The 21,541-nt window shown below is 34.1% G+C and overlaps 2 protein-coding genes across 2 annotated transcripts; one reads left to right on the top strand and one right to left on the bottom strand.

Annotated features, from left to right (window-relative positions):
* Window positions 1-339: 339 nt before the first annotated feature.
* On the bottom strand, window positions 340-18,456 carry cracr2aa (calcium release activated channel regulator 2Aa). Its single transcript, XM_058086235.1, has 18 exons — window positions 18,166-18,456; window positions 15,715-16,070; window positions 10,391-10,502; window positions 10,121-10,310; window positions 9,824-9,970; window positions 8,530-8,620; window positions 8,353-8,448; window positions 6,554-6,741; window positions 6,408-6,479; window positions 5,627-5,672; window positions 4,894-4,970; window positions 4,511-4,820; window positions 4,319-4,448; window positions 3,100-3,181; window positions 2,914-3,028; window positions 2,734-2,835; window positions 964-1,040; window positions 340-897 (listed from the first exon to the last, which is right to left on the bottom strand). The coding sequence occupies exons 2-18, from the start codon at window positions 16,003-16,005 to the stop codon at window positions 810-812; spliced, it is 2,214 nt and encodes a 737-aa protein (XP_057942218.1). The 5' UTR covers window positions 16,006-16,070; window positions 18,166-18,456; the 3' UTR covers window positions 340-809.
* A 772-nt stretch (window positions 18,457-19,228) lies between these two features.
* LOC131137866 (induced myeloid leukemia cell differentiation protein Mcl-1 homolog) lies at window positions 19,229-20,637 on the top strand. Its single transcript, XM_058086242.1, has 3 exons — window positions 19,229-19,840; window positions 20,036-20,286; window positions 20,356-20,637. Exons 1-3 carry the CDS (start codon window positions 19,450-19,452, stop codon window positions 20,473-20,475), a joined length of 762 nt encoding a protein of 253 aa, XP_057942225.1. The 5' UTR covers window positions 19,229-19,449; the 3' UTR covers window positions 20,476-20,637.
* Window positions 20,638-21,541: the final 904 nt, after the last annotated feature.

Genomic DNA, 21,541 nt, shown 5'->3' with positions numbered 1-21,541 from the left:
GGATGGTTCCTTCCTTCCTTCCCTCCTTCCCGATGGATGCTTTCTTCCTTCCTTCCTTCGTTCCTTCCTGATGGATGGATGGATGGATGGTTCCTTCCTTCCTTCCTTCCTTCCTTCCTTCCTTCCTTCCTTCCTTCCTTCCTTCCTTCCTTCCTTCCTTCCTTCCTCTCTGATGGATGCTTCCTTCCTTCCTTCCTTCCTTCCTGATGGATGGATGGTTCCTTCCTTCCTTCAATGGATGGAAGGAAGGAAGGAAGGAAGGAAGGAAGGAAGGAAGGAAGGAAGGAAGGAAGGAAGGAAGGAAGGAAGGAAGGAAGGAAGGAAGGAAGGAAGGAAGGAAGGAAGGAAGGCAGGAAGGAAGGAAGGAAGGCAGGAAGGAAGGAAGGAACCAACCAAGGATACACTAAAGTTGTTAAATTGGACACGTTGTATTGAAATGATGAAGACAATCATGTGACAAACCTAAATTATTCCATAAATACACCACATCGTTAAAAGCTGACATTTTAAACAAATGTTCAGCTATTCAGTTATTTTGACATCATTTGTAACATTTGTCTCATGAAATAACATTTCTGGGTAATAATTTGACGTGTCATATTGTCAAACGCTGGTGTGCAAGTGTGGGTGTTATCTGTTAGCAGCTCCTGATCATGGATGGATGGATGCTTCCTTCCTTCCTTCCTTCCTGATGGATGAATGGATGGATGGATGCTTCCTTCCTTCCTTCCTTCCTGATGGATGAATGGATGGATGGATAGATGGAACCCACAGAACAAACGCTGGTGTGCACGTGTGTGTGTTATCTGTTAGCAGCAGGAGTTCTTGGTCTCCAAAGGGCTGCAGACCAGACGCACGGTTTTCTCTTTCTCCTGGTCTTCCTGCTCTTTCAGGATTCTGAGAGACACCAAGCAAGAACTTAGAACAGACGTGTAAAAGTCATGACATGTTTTATGTGCTGACCTGGCCAGATGAAACATGGCCTCCTTGACATGATGTCCCGAGCGGGCGCTGCACTCGAAGAAAGTCATCTGACAGTCCTGGAAAAGACGCACATGTCACATGACGGTTTTTTATTAATAATTAATCACAGTTTGTATTCTAGACTGGTCAACTAGGCATCAATAATCTTACATTGATGGGACATTACATTAACTTGCACTGCTAAGGTCTCCCAATCCATGTGGAAGTGGTATTTTAATTTTTTAATTTGTTGCTCTTCTTTACAACTCTGTTTCAAACCCTAAGTTTAGACTAAATAAATCGAGGCTAACTAGTTAGCTAGGAAGGAAGGAAAGAAGCAAGGAAGGAAGGAAGGAAAGAAGCAAGGAAGGAAGGAAGGAAGGAAAGAAGCAAGGAAGGAAGGAAGGAAGGAAAGAAGCAAGGAAGGAAGGAAAGAAAGTAGCAAGGAAGGAAGGAAAGAAAGAAACAAGGAAAGAAGGAAGGAAAGAAGCAAGGAAGGAAGGAATAAAGAAGAAGTAAAGAAAGAAAGAAAGAAAGAAAGAAAGAAAGAAAGAAAGGGAGGGAGGCAGGGAGGAGGGAAGGATGGAAAGAAGGAAGGAAGGAAGGATGGATGGAAGGAATGAAAGAAGGAAGGGAGGATGGAAAGAAGGAAGGAAGGAAGGAAGGGTGGATGGATGGAAAGAAGGAAGGAAGGGAGGGTGGGTGGATGGATGGAAGGAAGGAAGGAAGGAAGGAAGGAAGGGTGGATGGATAGAAGGAAGGAAGGAAGGAAGGAAGGATGGAAGGCAGGCAGGAAGGAAGGAAGCAAGGAAGGAAGGAAGGGTGGGCGGCCGGCTGGATAGAAGGAAGGAAGGAAGGAAGGAAGGAAGGAAGGAAGGAAGGAAGGAAGGAAGGAAGGAAGGAAGGAAGGAAGGAAGGAAGGAAGGAAGGAAGGAAGGAAGGCTGGATGGATGGATGGAAAGAAGGAAGGAAGGGTGGATGGAAGGATGGAAGGATGGAAGGAAGGAAGGAAGGAAGGAAGGAAGGAAGGAAGGAAGGAAGAAAGAAAGGAAGGAAGGGTGGATGAATAGAAGGAAGGAAAGAAGGAAGGAAGGCAGGAAGGAAGGCAGGAAGGAAGGAAGGAAGGAAGGGTGGATGGATAGAAGGAAGGAAGGGTGGATGGATAGAAGGAAGGAAGGAAGGAAGGAAGCAAGGAAGGAAGCAAGGAAGGAAGGAAGGAAGGAAGGAAGGAAGGAAGGAAGGAAGGAAGGAAGGAAGGAAGGAAGGAAGGAAGGAAGGAAGGAAGGAAGGGAGAAATGAATGAAGGAAGGAAGGAAGGAAGGAAGGGTGGGTTGATGGACAGAAGGAAGGAACGGAGGAAGGAAGGAAGGAAGGAAGGAAGGAAGGAAGGAAGGAAGGAAGGAAAGAAGGAAGGAAGGGTGGATGGACAGAAGGAAGGAAGGGAGGAAGGAAGGAAGGGTGGAATGATGGATGGAAGTAAGGAAGTAAGGAAGGAAGGAAGGCTAGATGGATAGATAGAGAATAAACAGATGACATCAAATATATCATAAACAACAATGCAAAGCATAAACAGTAAATTTCACAAATAATGTAAATCATTTCCAATAAATCATAATAATTTCAAGTTTAAACAGGTTTTCCATACATATAAATAAAAATAGAAATATACAGCTGGGATTCAAACCCATAATACGGCCACGCCCTCCCATTGTCCTCCCTCTGTAGGTCATGGAAGTCAAGTCAACACAAAGGAAGCTAGACAACACGTACCTTTGCGAGTCTTTCCCCCACAGATTTGGCAACTTCTCTCTCAATCTCCACGTCTGTTTTGTTCCCCAACAGCATGAGAGTGATGGCATCTCCTGCACCTTCCTGGGAACGGAAGAGAAAAGTCTGAATTTTCAACATGGATGTGAAGAGGAGAAGATAAATTATGAAGTTATCTCCAACCTTTACACTGGTCAGCCATTGTCTGACAGCAGTGAAGCTCTGCTCCACCGTTATGTCGTACATCACAACGACACCGTCAGCTTTGCGGAAAAACTGCTTGGTGATGCTTCGATATCTAGACATCGACAAAAGAAGACAAAGTAGAAGACTTCTTAAGAAGACTTTATGACTCAATGCTTGGGTTACCTTTCCTGTCCTGCTGTATCCCAGATCTGCAGCGCCACCTGGCTGTTATCTACTATTATTGTCTTCACACTGTAGTCTATGCCTACGAACAGATGAAAAATGGAAATATCACATCAATAACAAAGATAAACTGCTTATCAAGTCTAAGTAAATACCGTATATTCTGGAATATAAGCTATATCGCTACGGAGTATAAGTCACACAATGGCAGAATTATTTTTAATTTAATAATAATCATTTTTATTTTAATTATTTATTTTAATTTAATGCCTAATTAGGAAGAAAAACATACATAAGTCGCACTGGAGTATAAGTCACATTTTTTGCCGGTAATTTATTTTACAAACTACTTTACATTACGTCCTCTTGGAAGGCAAGTAGAAAAAAAACATACATAAGTCACTCTGGAGTATAAGTTGCACAGGGCCAAAAATGCATAATTAGGTAAAAAAAAACATACATAAGTCGCTCCAGAGTATAAGTTGCACAGGGCCAAAAATGCATAATTAGGTAAAAAAAAACATACATAAGTCGCTCCGGAGTAAAAGTCGCACAAGGCCAAAAATGCATAATGAGGTGGACATACATAAGTCGCACAAGGCCAAAAATGCATAATTAGGTCGAAAAAAACATACATAAGTCGCACAAGGCCAAAAATGAATAATTAGGTAGAAAAAAACATACATAAGTCGCTCCGGAGTATAAGTCGCACAAGGCCAAAATTGCACAATTATGTAGAAAAAAACATACATAAGTCGCTCCGGAGTATAAGTCGCACAAGGCCAAAAATGCATAATTAGGTAGAAAAAAAACATACATAAGTCGCTCCAGAGTATAAGTCGCACAAGGCCAAAAATGCATAATTAGGTAGAAAAAAAACATACATAAGTCGCTCCGGAGTATAAGTCGCACAAGGCCAAAAATGCATAATTAGGTAGACAAAAACATACATAAGTCGCTTCGGAGTATAAGTTCCACAAGGCCAAAAATGCATAATTAGGTAAAAAAAAAAAAAAATACATAAGTCGCTCCGGAGTATGAGTCGCACAAGGCAAAAAATGCATAATTAGGTAGAAAAAAACATACATAAGTCACTCCAGAGTATAAGTCGCACAAGGCCAAAAATGCATAATTAGATAGAAAAAAACATACATAAGTCGCTCTGGAGTATAAGTTGCAGAAACAGCCAACCTATGAAAAAAAGTGTGAATATTCATACCGACGGTTGCGGACGTGTCTGGATGAAAGCAGTCATCGCAAAACCGTCTCAGGAGGGAGGTCTTTCCCACGCTGGAGTTCCCCACCAGAACGATCTTAAATAGGCGGTCGGGTGCCGACGGAGGACCGTCCTTCTCAAGAGTAGAGATGTGATAAATTAATTTGCTGGGTAAAAAACAAAACATCTACTTACATTTATGCTAGCCTCCTTGCCCACGGGTTCGCCTCTCGGAGACGTGGGAGTTTGACTCATATCTCCGATGCCCTCTGACCTCCGAGGCTGAGCGTAAGTCGGGTAAATATCGCTCATCATCAAGTCCATATGTTCTTCTGATTCCTCTTTTTCGGGAAGCGGTTCAAGAGGAATTTGGGGCTGGAGACTATTCTGGAGCAAGTGGGGGAGATGGTCCTCCTCAATGGAGATGATCCTCTGAAGGGAACCTCTGGTTGGGGACCCATTGGTTGGGTTCTGCCTCTCAGAGCCATCCTCGTTCTCCGCTTCACTATATGTTGAAGAGAACATGCTTGAGCTCATAATTTACATAAAAATAAAAGACCTGCAATTAATGATTTTACCTTCTAAAGTAAGTGTGTGTCCCATCATTAAGTTCAGGCGTTGGTTGGAATCCCGTCTTCTTACAATTGTTTGGTTTCTGCAGGTAAAACATGAGAATCACTTTCATTGATTTCTTTCTTCTCAACCTTATATATCAAGTATATCAAGATTTATGAGGGACCATTTTGATAAAAAAAAAAGGGTAAAAAGTAATATTTTCCACCTCAACTTTATATAAATATTGCATATCTTGTGTTTTCCCCTTTTAACAAAGTCAGAACTTCTATAATGTTAAGACTAATTTGTTTTTTTTTCCCACAAAAAAAATAATATAACGAAAAAAAATATAACAAGTGTATAGTCACATGAGATTTTTATGGATTTTTTTTAATGGTAAAAACAAAATGTTAACTTTTCACCATATTTTTGGAAAATTATTTTGTGTTTTTTTCCCGCTAGGGGTTCTATTATATTATTTATCTTATTTTTTTAATTAAATTTCAAAATTTAATTTAATTTAATTTAATTTAATTTAATTTAATTTAATTTAATTTAATTTAATTTAATTTAATTTAATTTAATTTAATTTAATTTAATTTAATTTAATTTAATTTAATTTAATTTAATTTAATTTAATTTAATTTAATTTAATTTAATTTAATTTAATTTAATTTAATTTAATTTAATTTAATTTAATTTAATTTAATTTAATTTAGCCAGGCATTGACAGCAGTAAACAAAAAAATCACAAACCTGAAAGAAAATGTCTTTTTCATCTTGTAAATGTTTGTTCATTTCCCTGCAAGAAAACAAATAAGACCCAAGACAGAAATCAGTGATGGCATGAATACCTGGAATATGAAATGATACAAATTTTTCATTATGAACATATTTCAAGAAAACAACCTGACCGGGTCATTTTTGACCCACTTATGGAAGGTTGGGGTAGTAACACAAAAACTAAAATTTATTAAAATATATAAAAAATATATTAAAAATGTGAATGGCATGATATCAAAAACATGTTTTTTGAGGAATACTGGAATATGAAATGATTAAAAAAAATTATTACAAAGATATTTCAACAAAACAACCTGACCGAGTCATTTTTGGGGTAGTAACAAAAAAACTAAAATTTCTTAAAATGTATAAAAAATACATTAAAAATGTGAATGGCATGATATCAAAAACATGTTTTTTGAGGAAATACCTGGAATATAAAATGATACTAATTTTTCATTATGAACATATTTCAAGAAAACAACCTGACCGGGTAATTTTTGACCAGTAACACAAAAACAAAAATTTCTTAAAATGTGTCTCAAAATATTGCTTTATAATCATATTATTATAACCGTGTTTAAACCGACCCTAACAATACAGTAGTCATAATTTCAACCAGACCATTTTAAAATGTAGTAAAAAAATTTTTTTTTGGTTTTATTTTGTTGAAATAGAGTTTCCTGACTTTTCCTGATTTTTAAAATGTTTTAAAATTAAAACAGGTCGATGTTTTTCGAGCAATAATTCAAACCTCATGAGGTCCAACTGTTTGAGAAGACTCGCTCGCTCCCGTTGCAGTCCCTCTGTCAGTCTGTATATTTCCCTGAGCACAAGAACAACATTCCATGTTGTGCCTTTTTTCCGATACGTTCAAAGACCTCCAGGATTATTACTCACATCTCCTTCTCCTCATGGATGCGGTTGGACTGCTGGTGGAGCAGACTCAGCTGTTCCTGAGCCAAGAGAAGCTCCTGACTGGTGTGATCCAGTTCTTTTGCTAGATCATCGTTGGTCTTCTTCAGCTTCACGTTCTCCACCTTGGTTACGTGTTGCTCACTGTGAAGCTCCTGACACTGATGCTCAAGCTGTGGGATGCATGTTTTATTCAATAGTATGCATCCCTGATGAGCAATAACAATATGCTAATATAATTAGCGGGAATAAAAATATGTTTTTCCCAAGACGATGTCGCTTTTAAGACTACATGTTTACACATTTGTTGTATAATTTATGTAATGTTTATTATGGGCTTTCTAAACTTGAGGCCCTCTTGCTAGGTGCTAGCATGATGACTGTTAGCATGTTAGCATTTGAGCTAATTTACTCATATATAAAGGCAAATACACACATGGTATGATGTGGGGACACTATCGGACTGCCTGGACACTTTTTGGACTTGAGGCTGTCTTGCTAGGTGTTAGCATGGTGATTGTTAGCATGTTAGCATTTTAGCTAATTTACTCATATATAAAGGCAAATACACACATGGTATGATGTGGGGACACTATCGGACTGCCTGGACACTTTTTGGACTTGAGGCTGTCTTGCTAGGTGTTAGCATGGTAATTGTTAGCATGTTAGCATGTTAGCATTTTAGCTAATTCACTCATGTCTAAAGGCAAATACACACATGGCATGATGTGGGGACACTGTGAGACTGCCCCAAACTTTTCTTGGACCTGAGGCTGTCTTGCAAGGTGCTAGCATGGTAGCCGTTAGCATGTTAGCATTTAATCTAATTTATTAATGTCTAAATTCAAATAGCTGGAATATGAAATGATAAAAAATCTTTCATTACGAAGATATTTCAAGAAAACAACCTGACCGGGTCATTTTTGACCCACTTATGGAAGGTTGATGACTGTTAGCATGTTAGCATTTTAGCTAATTTACTCATATATAAAGGCAAATACACACATGGTATGATGTGGGGACACTATCGGACTGCCTGGACACTTTTTGGACTTGAGGCTGTCTTGCTAGGTGTTAGCATGGTGATTGTTAGCATGTTAACATTTTAGCTATTTTACTCATGTCTAAAGGCAAATACACACATGGCATGATGTGGGGACACTGTGAGACTGCCCCAAACTTTTCTCGGACCTGAGGCTGTCTTGCAAGGTGCTAGCATGGTAGCCGTTAGCATGTTAGCATTTAAGCTAATTTACTCATGTCTAAATGCAAATAGACACATGGCAAGATGTGGGGACACTATGGGACTGCATCAACCTTTTCGGTACTTGAGGCTTTCTTGCTAGGTGCTAGCATGGTAGCCATTGGCACACCGGGCCCGAGGTTCACAGCACAGGTGGCAAGCCCATCAAAATTTCCGCGGGAATTTTCTGTCTATTATTATTATGCTCAGGAGAAATGGCAATTACTGTCATGACAATTAAAGGTATCACAAAAGTGAAAAAAAAATGAAATAAATTATACTGAAATAAAAATGAATGTGTAGCATTTGTGTCCTTCCACATGAGGTTGGTTATTTGTCAGAAGCAATTAAAGTTTATTTATCGAACTTTTTGCACAAGGCAGTTCAAATGTTGTGTCATTTGTTGACGTTATTGATTTAATGCGGCAATTCAAGTTGAGTCACAAAAAATGAAAAAAAGGTAGTAACAGTTAAGTTAATTACTACTTGTCATTAACTCGTCTTTGTCGGAGTCTGTGGGAAAATATGCTCAATGGCTCACCCTCCTCTGCTTCTGAAAAAGCAGGTCCAACTCCTTCTCCTTAGTGGTCAGCTGTTTCTCCAGGTCTTGGCTACGAGATTCAAACCCTTTATAGTCCTTCAGTGTAGAGAAGGCGACATACGACGTGAGAAGAATCGCTTAATAGAATTTTAAAGCTGGGAATATATTTGATTTTACCTGCATGACAATTCGATCTCTTTCGTTTTTGATTTGTTGCTCCATTTCCTCATAAAGGCGCTGGATCTCATTGTCATGTGTGGCTGCTTTCCTATTAGGGACATACTTGGTAATGGTAATGGTAATGGTTTGATTTCATTTCAACATGCATCAGATTACGTACGATTGAGTGCATCCCATAATCAGTTCCCAGTTCCACATGTACGAAAGGAGTAGGAAGAAGCAAAGCTTAATAAGTCCTACCCCTCCATCTGGTACTTTTACAATCAGTAACTGTTACATTTGTTCACTTCCTGCTTTCCTAATATAGTTTAATTTATTAAAATTAAAATTAAAATTAAAATTAAAATTAAAATTAAAATTAAAATTAAAATTAAAATTAAAATTAAAATTAAAATTAAAATTATTTAAATAAATATTTAATTATTTAAATAAATATTTAAATATAATAGAACCCCAGGCGGGAACAAACGAAAAATATGCACTATTTTCCAAAAATATGGTGAAAAGTTAACATTGTTCACTTCCTGCTTTCATAATATAGTATAAGCTTTTTTTTGTTTTAATTTAATTTAATTTGGTGTAAAATTAAAATTAAAATTAAAATTAAAATTAAAATTAAAATTAAAATTAAAATTAAAATTAAAATTAAAATTAAAATTAAAATTAAAATTAAAATTAAAATTAAAATTAAAATTAAAATTAAAATTATTTAATTTAAATAAATATTTAAATATTTAAATATAATAGAACCCCTAGCGGGAAAAAACACACACTATGCACTATTTTCCAAAAATATGGTCAAAAGTTAACATTGTTCACTTCTTGCTTTCCTAATATAGTTTAAGTTTTTTTTGTTTCAATTTAATTACAATTAAAATTAATTTAAATAAGGTAAAGAGAAAACAACCCCCCCCCCCAAAAAAAGATTTTTTTTTTTTTTTTTAAATGCGAGCAAAAATTTGCCAGGTCATGAATGCTGATGGCGAATGTACAAAGTACGCTAGTTGACTTTTTTTTTTTTAAATAAGCCTTTTTTTTTCAGAGAAAACACCCCCCCCCCCCCCCCAAAAAAAAACAGCATGATTTTAGTTTTATTTAGGTTCAAGGACAATCTATTACCATCAAAGCATCTTTTTAGTGTGAACTATATTAACTATATACTTATCAAATACTGCACCCGTTGAAGATACTGTACTTAGTACTGTAATTATTATTAGTATTATAAATCCTTAAAGCTCAGTAGGCTATTTATGTGTTCTTATGGGTTCTTATCCAAAACATATCGCCTCACCGTTGAAGAGCGTTCTCCATTTCGCTCTTCTCCCGATTCGCCGCAACGATCTGGGACGTCACTCTTGCCAGGAAGTCCTCAAAATTGGAAAGAAGGTGCGGTTCATCGCGGCGAAGCTGCGCCCACAAACTGCGTACCTCTGCTGGACTGATGCAGATAAAAGGTCTGGTTGGCGAGTATATCATGGAGTAAAGACATTTGGAAATACTACGTTTACTGTGTACTCTGCTGTTGATGCGTTCAAGTCCGAATAAAAGTTAGTTACTAATGAAATTGAGGAAATAAGACAATACTCACTCTTCAAAGACATTCCTGGCTCCGAGACTCTCCATCAGCATGAAAAAATGTTTCTCCTCCTCATCTTCAGAGGTTACCAAGTTCTCATCCCATTGATTGTGGTACAGAACCTCTGGAGACTTCATACCGTGGAGGTTATTTTCCTCCATGTTTTCACTTATCGATATCTTCCTGCCGTAAAGAAATTCACCTAAAAATTGAAGATTGAGGATGTGAGTCTTGTCGCTGCATGGTGGAGTGGATAGGAGAAGAACAAAGAATCGAACATACTAAAGCCAGTGGAGAACTCATCCAGGGTGAGAGATCCATTGCTGTCACTATCAAGCGTGTCGAATACTTTCTCCAACTCGTCCGCATTGAGAGGAAGTTCGCCGTACAAACGCTGTTTAGTATACAAGAACACCATTATGCATGTGACAATAATAATAATAATTATTATTATTATTTGGTTTATTGGATTACCGGAATAAAATGAACTTTCCGTTGATAGGAAGTCAAATAGATACATGTAAAATACACAGGTACACGGGATAATAACATGTGGTAGCTTCCCAGTAGACGTACAAGTCAGTCTTTAATGATTGACTACTGAGTAGCTGTAAAGACACGTTAGTAGGAGATGGAAACAGTAGTCGGTGTATGCTATTATTTTACCTGGACTATCATGTATTTATAAATTATTACCAATACAGGGTGAATGAGAAGTTTTTTTAAAAAAAAATTTCAGAGAGAAAAAAAAAAGTCTTATTTTCCCCCCAAAAATGCGAGCAAAAATTTGCCAGGTCATGATAGCTGATGGCGAATGTGCAAAGTACACTAGTTGACTTTTTTTTTTTTTAAATAAGACTTTTTCTTTTCAGAGAAAACAAAAAACCTACATGCTTTTTTTTTTCAGAGAAAAAAAAAAAAGTCTGATTTTCAAAAAAAATGTGAGCAAAAATTTGCCAGGTCATGAATGCTGATGGCGATTGAACAAAGTGCGCTAGTTGACATTTTTTTTTTTAAATAAAACTCTTTTTTCCAGAGAAAACAAAAACCTACATGCTTTTTTTTTCAGAGAAAAAAAAAAAACAAAAAAAAAGTCTGATTTTCGAAAAAAAATGCGCGCAAAAATTTGCCAGGTCATGAATGCTGACGGCGAATATACAAAGTACGCTAGTTAACTTTTTTTTTTTTTACATAAAACTCTTTTTTTCAGAGAAAACAAAAAACCTATATGCTTTTTTCCAGAGAAAATAAAAAATAAAAAAAGTATTATTCTCAAAAAAAATAAGAGCAAAAATTTGCCATGTCATGAATGCTGATGGTGAACGTACAAAGTACGCTAGTTGACATTTTTTTTTAATTTTTTTTTTTTCAGAGAAACCCCCCCCCCAAAAAAAAGAGTCTTACAAAAAACCTACATGCTTTTTTTCCAGAGAAAATAAAAAAAATAAATAATTTAAAAAGTCTTATTTTCAAAATAAATGCGAGCAAAAATTTGCCAGGATGATGATGATGGTGAATGTACAAAGTACGCTAGTTGATATATATTTTTTTTTAAATAAGACTTTTTTTTAAGAGAAAACAAAAAAAAGTCTTATTTTCAAAAAAAAAATGCAAGCAAAAATTTGCTAGGTCATGAATGCGGATGGCGAATGTACAAAGTACGCTAGTTGACATTTTTTTTTAAATAAAACTTTTTTTTCTCTCTGAAAAAAAAACTGACATGAGAAAACAAAAAAATAAAAAATAAAAATAAAAAAAAGAGTCTTATTTTTTTTAAATGCAAGCAAAAATTTGTGAGGTCTGCGCGCTAACCACTGGACCGCACTAGGAACCAACCATTTCAGTTCAGGTTCAGTTTCGATGAAGAAGGCATCAGGGCGAGTGACAACCTCACTCCCAGACACCTTAAGAGCTGGATCTCAAAATTTCAACATGTTATCTCACAGATATGACTTTCATATCTCATTAATGTAACTTTTTAACAGTGAATTCTTTAAAGAATCCAAGAATCCAACGAGACTGTTGACACGGGAGGGGCTCTTAACTAAACATTAATTCCAAGAAGGTGATGCAACAACTCGTGACATCACAAAAGCCAACATAGCCACACTAGGCTATGTTTACATTGTTGCCACTGTTGACAAAAGCCATCCATATAATCCAGGGTGTGAAAAGGATGTGTTCAATGTCGGAGTCGCAGCTGTTTTTGTAGTGTATGTTATCTAGGAAAACACATCTATTACGTCAGGACGCGTGTTGCACCCGCAAAACGTAATAACTGCCCACAAACGTAATACAAATCTGCAGCTTTGAATGTAAAATAAAATAAAATAAAATAAAATAAAATAAAATAAAATAAAATAAAATAAAATAAAATAAAATAAAATAAAATAAAATAAAATAAAATAAAATCAAATCAAATCAAATCAAATCAAATCAAATCAAATCAAATCAAATCAAATCAAATCAAATCAAATCAAATCAAATCAAATCAAATCAAATCAAATCAAATCAAATCAAATAAAATTAAATAAAATAAAATAAAATAAAATAAAATAAAATAAAATAAAATAAATTAAATTAAATTAAATTAAATTAAATTAAATTAAATTAAATTAAATTAAATTAAATTAAATTAAATTAAATTAAATTAGGGCGGCATGGCGGTCTAGTGGTTAGCGCGCAGACCTCACAGCTAAGAGACCAGGGTTCAATTCCACCCTCTGCCATCTCTGTGTGGAGTTTGCATGTTCTCCCCGTGCATGCGTGGGTTTTCTCCGGGTACTCCGGTATTCCTCCCACATTCCAAAAAAAAAAACATGCTAGGTTAATTGGCGACTCCAAATTGTCCATAGGTATGAATGTGAGTGTGAATGGTTGTTTGTCTATATGTGCCCTGTGATTGGCTGGCCACCAGTACACCTCTCGCCCCAAGACAGCTGGGATAGGCTCCAGCACTGCCCGCGACCCCCATGAGGAAAAGGCGGTAGAAAATGAATGAATAAATTAAAATAAATAAAACAAAAAAACTTAAACTCTATTAGGAAAGCAGGAAGTGAACAAATGTAACAGTGTGTGATTGTTAGTGATCAACTTTTTCTTGAATATTGCATATTTTCCCATTTATTCCATTGAATAAAGTCAGAACTTCTATTATAATGTTAATAAGACTAATATGTTTTTACCCCACTTGAAAAAAAATAAACAAAAAAATATAACAAAAGTGTATAGTGACATGAGATTTTTATGGATTTTTTTTAATGGTAAAAACAAAATGTTAACTTTTCACTGTATTTTTGAAAAATAGTGCATATTCTGTGTTTTTTTTCCGCTAGGGGTTCAATTATATTTAAATATTTATTATATGTAATTTTAATTTTAATTTTAATTTTAATTTTAATTTTAATTTTAATTTTAATTTTAATTTTAATTTTAATTTTAATTTTAATTTTAATTTTAATTTTAATTTTAATTTTAATTTTAATTTTAATTTTAATTTTAATTTTAATTTTAATTTTAATTTTAATTTTTCCCGTGTACTGGCAGAAAATTGTATCTTTTTTCTTATCATACTTTCAAGCCAAATACTTCTTGTAAACTAGGGGTAACATCCAATCATCCATTGTTGAGTTAAAACTTTCTCTTTTAGAAAAGAAAACAAAATTACAGTATCACATTTACGATGAACATCCAGCAGCAACACAACATGACTCCTATTAACCCTGAAGTGTTTGTTTATTCTGCGTTTGCTGAATGAGTCTGGACTGCGAGAGCTAGTTCGCCATGAACTGTAAATGTAATTTTTGCAAATTTACCCTCAAACAATGTTAATTATTACAAACACTATATAATATATTTAACTAAAGTTCATGAATTATGACAGGGACCCTTTAAAGGTTTACTAATAGTGCTAGTCTGTGTTAGAAAATATCAATACTCTTTGTATTTTCATGCTATTTCATGACAATGTTATTATTTATTTATCCCAAGTGTGCAATAAGGACAGCCCGTTCTCTTATCAGTGATGCTGAACAGGACATGGCGGGGACCCACATGCTTTATTCAAAGCTGCATAATAAAGACTGAAAGGGGAAGGCGCTAAGAGCTGATAATAGATGGCCACGCGGATGCTTTGTGATGCAACCCCCCCCCCCCCACTCGCATTATTGTGCAGATTCACCTGGTCCTCAGATCCATTGATGAAGCACTTGTGGGCCATAACAAGTTAGAGTGGAGCTTTGATATCACACTCGGTTCTAATGAGGCCGATGCTTGCAGTTTCAGACGAGCTGTTACACCCGCAAACGTAATAAACCACAAACTTTTAATTTTTAATTTTAATTTTTAACTTTTAATTTAATTTAATTTAATTTAATTTAATTTAATTTAATTTAATTTAATTTAATTTAATTTAATTTAATTTAATTTAATTTAATTTAATTTAATTTAATTTAATTTAATTTAATTTAATTTAATTTAATTTAATTTAATTTAATTTAAGCACCGAATTAAAAAATAAATAAATTTATTTAATAAAACTAATAAATTTATTTAATAAAAATAAAAATAAAAATAAAAATAAAAATAAAAATAAAAATAAAAATAAAAATAAAAATAAAAATAAAAATAAAAATAAAAATAAAAATAAAAATAAAAATAAAAATAAAAATAAAAATAAAAATAAAAATAAAAATAAAAATAAAAATAAAAATAAAAATAAAAATAAAAATAAAAATAAAAATAAAAATAAAAATAAAAATAAAAATAAAAATAATTTAATTTAATTTAATTTAAATAAATATCTAAATATTTAAATATAATAGAACCCCTAGCGGAAAAAACACACAAAATATGGACTATTTTCCAAAAATATGGTGAAAAGTTAACATTTTGTTTTTACCATTAAAAAAATCCATAAAAATCTCATGTCACTATACACTTTTGTTATATTTTTTTGTTTAATTTTGTGGGGAAAAAACATATTAGTCTTATTAACATTATAGAAGTTCTGACTTAATTCAATGGAATAAATGGGAAAACACAAGATATGCAATATTCAAGAAAAAGTTGATCACTAACAATCACTGACTGTTACATTTGTTCACTTCCTGCTTTCCTAATTTAATTTAATTTAATTTAATTAAAAAAATAAGATCAAAAGATAAATAAGATACAAAATAAGTCCTGCGACTTTAAATTAAATTAAATTCAAATTAAATTAAAAATCTAAATTTAATTTAATTTAATAAAAAAATAAGATAAATAATATAATAGAACCCCTAGCGGAAAAAAACACAAAATAATATTTTCCAAAAATATGGTGAAAAGTTAACATTTTGTTTTTACCATTAAAAAAAAAATCCATAAAAATCTCATGTCACTATACACTTGTTATATTTTTTCTTTATTTTTTAAATTAAATTATTTTAAATTTTTTGAACTTTTTAATTGTTTTTATTAAATTAAATTTAAAGCCACGTACCTAATAAAAATTTATTTATTTTTATTAAATTAATTAAAATTAAAATAAAGACCCCCTTACATGCATAAAGAATAATTAAAGTATAAACAACTCCAGAGAAACAATACATAAGAATTTTTCTTACCTGCATGTCCCATCGGGTAATGAATCCCTTTTTCTCAATGTCGCACACCTGGAAGAATTCATGGGTTTTCTCCAGGATCGTGTTCTCCCTTTTCCTCCGTGCACTCTCACATTTAATATCCTCTTCGCTGCTCCCATGTCTTCTCTGAGGCGTACTGACCTCAGCGTTGTTGAGGGCGCAGGGGCCAGTTACGGCCGCCATGGTATTACGAACGTCCGAGCCGTCGTTCACATGAGCGAGGTGCGGCGGAGACGGATCTGAAAAGAAGTTGCGCCGCCGGCTGGGGAGCATCAGAGGCTTTCAGCAATGCCACGTATCATCGCTTAGCAACCACGTGTTTCATTGGTTGCTGGAAGCTGGAAATGAGATGGGATGTTTAGTTCACACTTCCCCTGCAAAAACATCATTGTTTACAAACACATTTTCTCTTATGAATTCCTTTTCTGATTGTTTGATGCATCCAGAAAAGAAAAGTTGAGTGTTTGTTACAATTCGTCCTGTGTCATGCTAACAGTAGGCGAAAGGCGAAAGTGATAACAAAGTAGCGTGGGAACAACATAGTAACACGTTATCATCTGACAGAGAGATCTAAAAATACTGAAGCAGCAAACTTGGCGACGGGCAATACTCTCATTCTCAAAACTTTTAATAATATATATATATAATAACTAATAATAATAATATTTTTATTTATAATAATAATAATAATAATAATAAATAATATATTCTCAGCATGAGCAATGTTTCCTGGAGTGAAGGTCCGAAAAAAATATATATATATTTTTTTATTATTAAAAAAAATATATATATTTATTTTTTAATTAAAAAGATATATATATATATTCATTTTATTTATTTTATTTATTTTTTTGATTCGGACCTTCACAATAATAATAATAAATAATATATTGTCAGCATGAGCAATGTTCCCTGGAGTGAAGGTCCGAATAAAAATAAAAAAGAAATAAATATTTTTTTTTATTAAAAAAATAAGTATATATATATATATACTTTTTTAATAATAAGAAAAAAAATATATATATATGTTGTTGTTTTTATTCAGACCTTCACTCCAGGGAACATTGCTCATGCTGAGAATATATTATTTATTATTATTATTGTGAATAAAAATAAATAAATAAAAATAAATAAATACATTTTTTAATTAAAAATAAATATTTTTTTTTTTTAATAATACAAAATATATTTTTTTTTCGGACCTTCACTCCAAGGAACATTGCTCATGCTGAGAATGTATTATTTATTATTATTATTATTATTATTATTATTATTATAAATAAAATATATATACATTTTATAAATAAATATAAAATATAAAAAATATATAAATATTTATAAATATATAAATATAATATTTATTATTATTATTATTATTATTATTTATTTAAGTTATCCCAAAACTGAATAGAAACCTGTGGTATGAGTGGAAGGCTCCTTCCTGTCATTCCGGGTTTTATGCTACCGAAATTTTTGATATATTGACATATTATATTTTTTGAATACATACCAACATACCCAGAAAGAGGCAAAAATTTTGCATGCCCAGAGGCAATTAAAACAGAACATTTTGTCAGGAAGCACCAATCAAAAAAAAATACAGCTAGGTGCAGATTCTGCTAAATCTAAAAAGTTTCCTATGCCGGTTATTGTGTGTAGCTGCTCTACAGGAGACCATAACTCTGCTTCATTAAATCATATGTGACATCACAACAAAATGCTACATTGTGTCATAATCATGCTTCGACATTGTGCAACCTTTTGCAAGCATGAGCGTCCACAACAAAAAGCTCAGTGGTTTGCGTGTCGAACAGGAAACAGGAAGAGGAACTGCATGTTGTCTCTTCAATACAACATGTTGTCTCATCTCTCACAGTGTGTACTTTACTGACTGGAGGAAAACCTACTCTTTGCACAGTCACTGTGATACTGAGCTAACACCTTTAGCACACTTTAACATCAAATAGTAATTCATTCAACAGAAAGTGATTATTAAACTTTTAATTTGACATAGGGCTCCAAGAACCATGAATCAGGTGTATTTAATAATAATAATATTACTTATTTCAGTGTTTCCGGTGCCCAAAATAGCACAAAATGTAACACGAATGTACTAGCAAACAAAACAACAACAACAACAACATAGTACTACTTTTTACAGCGTATTGAATCCGGAAGTAAACACGCTTCACATGTTTTTGAGAGGAGTGATGCCTTCAAGGACACTCCGCATGGCTAATTACGAAGCTAAAAGCAGTTAAAGCACTTCCTCACCCAACATTTAGTCGAACTTTGTGCAACAGCTGCATGTCTATTGACATCGCTGCCTTGTGTACATAAACGTCGACGTACAATGTTAGCTAATATGAAGCTAACTCAAACTTTTGTTCTTTTAGCTACAACATGCTAGCTATAACTAAGATTTGTACGTACCAGTGTTATAGGGGTTTAGTGTGCATTCCGTCTCCGCTGTTGGTTGATTTGTTCGGTATCAATGTGGAACTTTTGACGTGGGAGGTTTTTTTTTTTAAAGTGTGGCATGTGTGAGAGTGGTGGAATTTAACTGAGCGCCGACTGGGGCAAACCTAAGGGGCGGGGCTAGTCATCTCTGGTTACCACAGCAACATCAACCCGGAAGTTTTGTATAACTCTTAAAGGTATACAACCAAATTGGTTGGAGTGGCTAAGCTGTAAACATTTGTTGTGTTATCAATTTGTTATCAATAAAGCTATTCAACAGTAAAAAAAAAAAGGATCACGAAAAATATTCATTCAGTCAAAGTCTATGGGAGGGACAGTAACCCTTTATATCCACCAGATGGCAGTGTTTCTCTTTCTTTCCTATGTGTTTTTATACACGATACCACACTGTTTTGGAGCGTAGATCTGCTTGGTACTATTAAACATGCAGTAGAACCTTTGTTATTAATACTTTCCAGAAGGTCTGGAACTTACATATGAATATATGAAATAATGTAAATCCAATTAATTTATTCCAGAAACCCAAAAATGCTATTTCCAAATACACCACACAAACACTAACTTCCGGTTTTTCAATGACTTATTTCTTGAAATCAATAGTTTTTCTCACCTACGTTGCTCATAATGGAGCCAAAGCTTTATGAATTCAATAAAAATCATAACAAATACTATAAAATACTCTTTCTCAATGATATCTATACAAAAAAACCTCCACCATTAATCTTGTACATAACACAAATACAGTATAATACTGTCAGGGTAAACATGAGACCACGTGACACAACCAGGAAGTGTGAGGTCCAACACAGCCCAATGTTGTGGCAAGCTAACAGATGCTAACATTAAAAACCCATTAAGAACACGGCTGGACTCACACAACGTGTTAACAAGACTTGGCCGTAATTTACAAAAAACAAAATCAAGTTACTTGTGATTTATTTTCTTAAATTTGGGACACCCGTGGCGACAAATTCGTTTAAAGTAAGCTGAGATAAACTGAAGATAAGCGACACAGGAAATGGATGAATGGAGGGAACGCAACCCGGAAGCTGTAGCGGAAGTTTAGTGACGTCACCATACCAATTCACTATAAAGCTGGAAACAGAGCATCTTTGAACGTTAAACTTGCCGGGACAGTGAGCGGACGCGTTGAGGAAAACTTCCATCTTTGTGTTGTTTAAGCTAGCAACCTTACCCGAATTTCCCACTCGTTATCTGGCGATAATTGCGACGGACATGGAGAAGAGCGGAGTTCCGGGCACTTTAATGTTGCGTTCAAGTGCAGTTGGAGAAAGCGCCGTGCCGGTTGTCGCGACTGGAGCCGTTAACCGCAGCATCCCGCAAAAACAGCGACCTGTCGGACTGAAAGTGATGCTCCAGGGCGACTCACAACATGGAAGTCATCTCCCCGACAGCGGTGATGCATCCCGAATCCTGTTGTGTCCTCCGGAGCTCCACACCCCCGGGATGGACGACGACCTGGAAGGCGACACAAGGCGCCTCATCGGCCGTTGTCTCACCGACTTTACCGGGCTGTCCACGGCTGAGTGGATGCAAAGTAAAGCTCAGTCCACGATGCAGAAGGTCGTGGTGGAGTTGGTGGACATGCACAGGTTTAAATTCAATGGTAAGTTTGTGTTTTATGTTCATAACTTATCGTTTAAACGTTGATTTGATCCGTTAGCGACGGTTATGATGAGCGTTTATGAATACTAAGTCATTAAATATTATAATTTATGAACTGTTAATGCGTTCTTTTGAATGCACATATGTTTATGTTAGTACAAACAGAAAGTTATAGAATTTTTTTGATTCTTTGAAGGCATCATCAAGCAACTGTCATTGGAGCAAAAAGGGGACAACATGGCCTTCATTCAGGACGTGGCCCAGAGTCTGTTTGCTGACGGAACCACCAACTGGGGTCGCGTTGCCACACTGGTGGCCTTTGGCGCCGTGGTGTCCCTGTACCTGAAGAACAACGGGCGAGGCTCCTGCGTGGAGAAGGTGGCACGGGAGATCTCCAAGTATCTTCTGTCACACCATCGCACGTGGCTGGTGGTGCACAACTCTTGGGTAAGTCATGGCTGATAAGTCATGTGACTTTCCCCCATCATATCAACTGTATATTCATCGTGTCTTCAGGATGGTTTTGTGGAGTTCTTTGAGAAAACTGACCCTCAGACCACAGCGAGGAACGCCCTCCTGGCCTTGGTTGGACTGTCCAGTGTCATGGCCGCCGGGATCGCCTTTTTATTCCGATAAATTACATAGACACTTTTATTATACACTGGAAAAGTTATTTTTTTTATGTGTTAAAGAAACAGCCTTTTTGATGGTGCTAAATATTTAATAACTATTTTTGAAAAAAAGTATTGTTAAAAGATTGTTCTGTAAATATGTTCATAAACTGTTTAAAATCTTGTTTTGGGCTTTCCTTTCACAGAAAATAGGCTCAGGCTCATCCTCACGAGTTTTATTTTATTTTATTTTATTTTATTTTATTTTATTTTATTTTATTTTATTTTATTTTATTTTATTTTCTACCGCTCATCCTCACAATTATTTTATTTTATTTTATTTTATTTTATTTTATTTTATTTTATTTTATTTTATTTTATTTTATTTTATTTTATTTTCATTCATTCATTTTCTACCGCTCATCCTCACAATTATTTTATTTTATTTTCATTCATTCATTTTCTACCACTCATCCTCACAAGTTTTTATTTTATTTTATTTTCATTAACTCATTTTCTACCGCTCATCCTCACAATTATTTTATTTTATGTTATTTTATTTTCATTCATTCATTTTCTACCGCTCATCCTCACAAGTATTTTATTTTATTTTATTTTATTTTCTACCGCTCATCCTCACAATTATTTTTATTTTATTTTATTTTATTTTCCACCGCTCATCCTCACAATTATTTTATTTTATTTTCATTCATTCATTTTCTACCACTCATCCTCACAAGTTTTTATTTTATTTTATTTTATTTTATTTTATTTTATTTTATTTTATTTTATTTTATTTTATTTTATTTTATTTTATTTTATTTTCATTCATTCATTTTCTACCGCTCATCCTCACAATTATTTTATTTTATGTTATTTTATTTTCATTCATTCATTTTCTACCGCTCATCCTCACAAGTATTTTATTTTATTTTATTCATTCATTTTCTACCGCTCATCCTCACAATTATTTTATTTTATGTTATTTTATTTTATTTTATTTTCTACCGCTCATCCTCACAAGTATTTTATTGGACGAATAAAGGCATATCTTATCTTATCTTATTTTATTAATATATATAAAGCAGAAT

This window comes from Doryrhamphus excisus, chromosome 11 (genome assembly GCF_030265055.1).
Source record: "Doryrhamphus excisus isolate RoL2022-K1 chromosome 11, RoL_Dexc_1.0, whole genome shotgun sequence".
Lineage (NCBI taxonomy): Eukaryota > Metazoa > Chordata > Actinopteri > Syngnathiformes > Syngnathidae > Doryrhamphus > Doryrhamphus excisus.
Note: the sequence above shows the minus strand (reverse complement) of the source record. Positions and strands in the feature narration are given on the sequence as shown.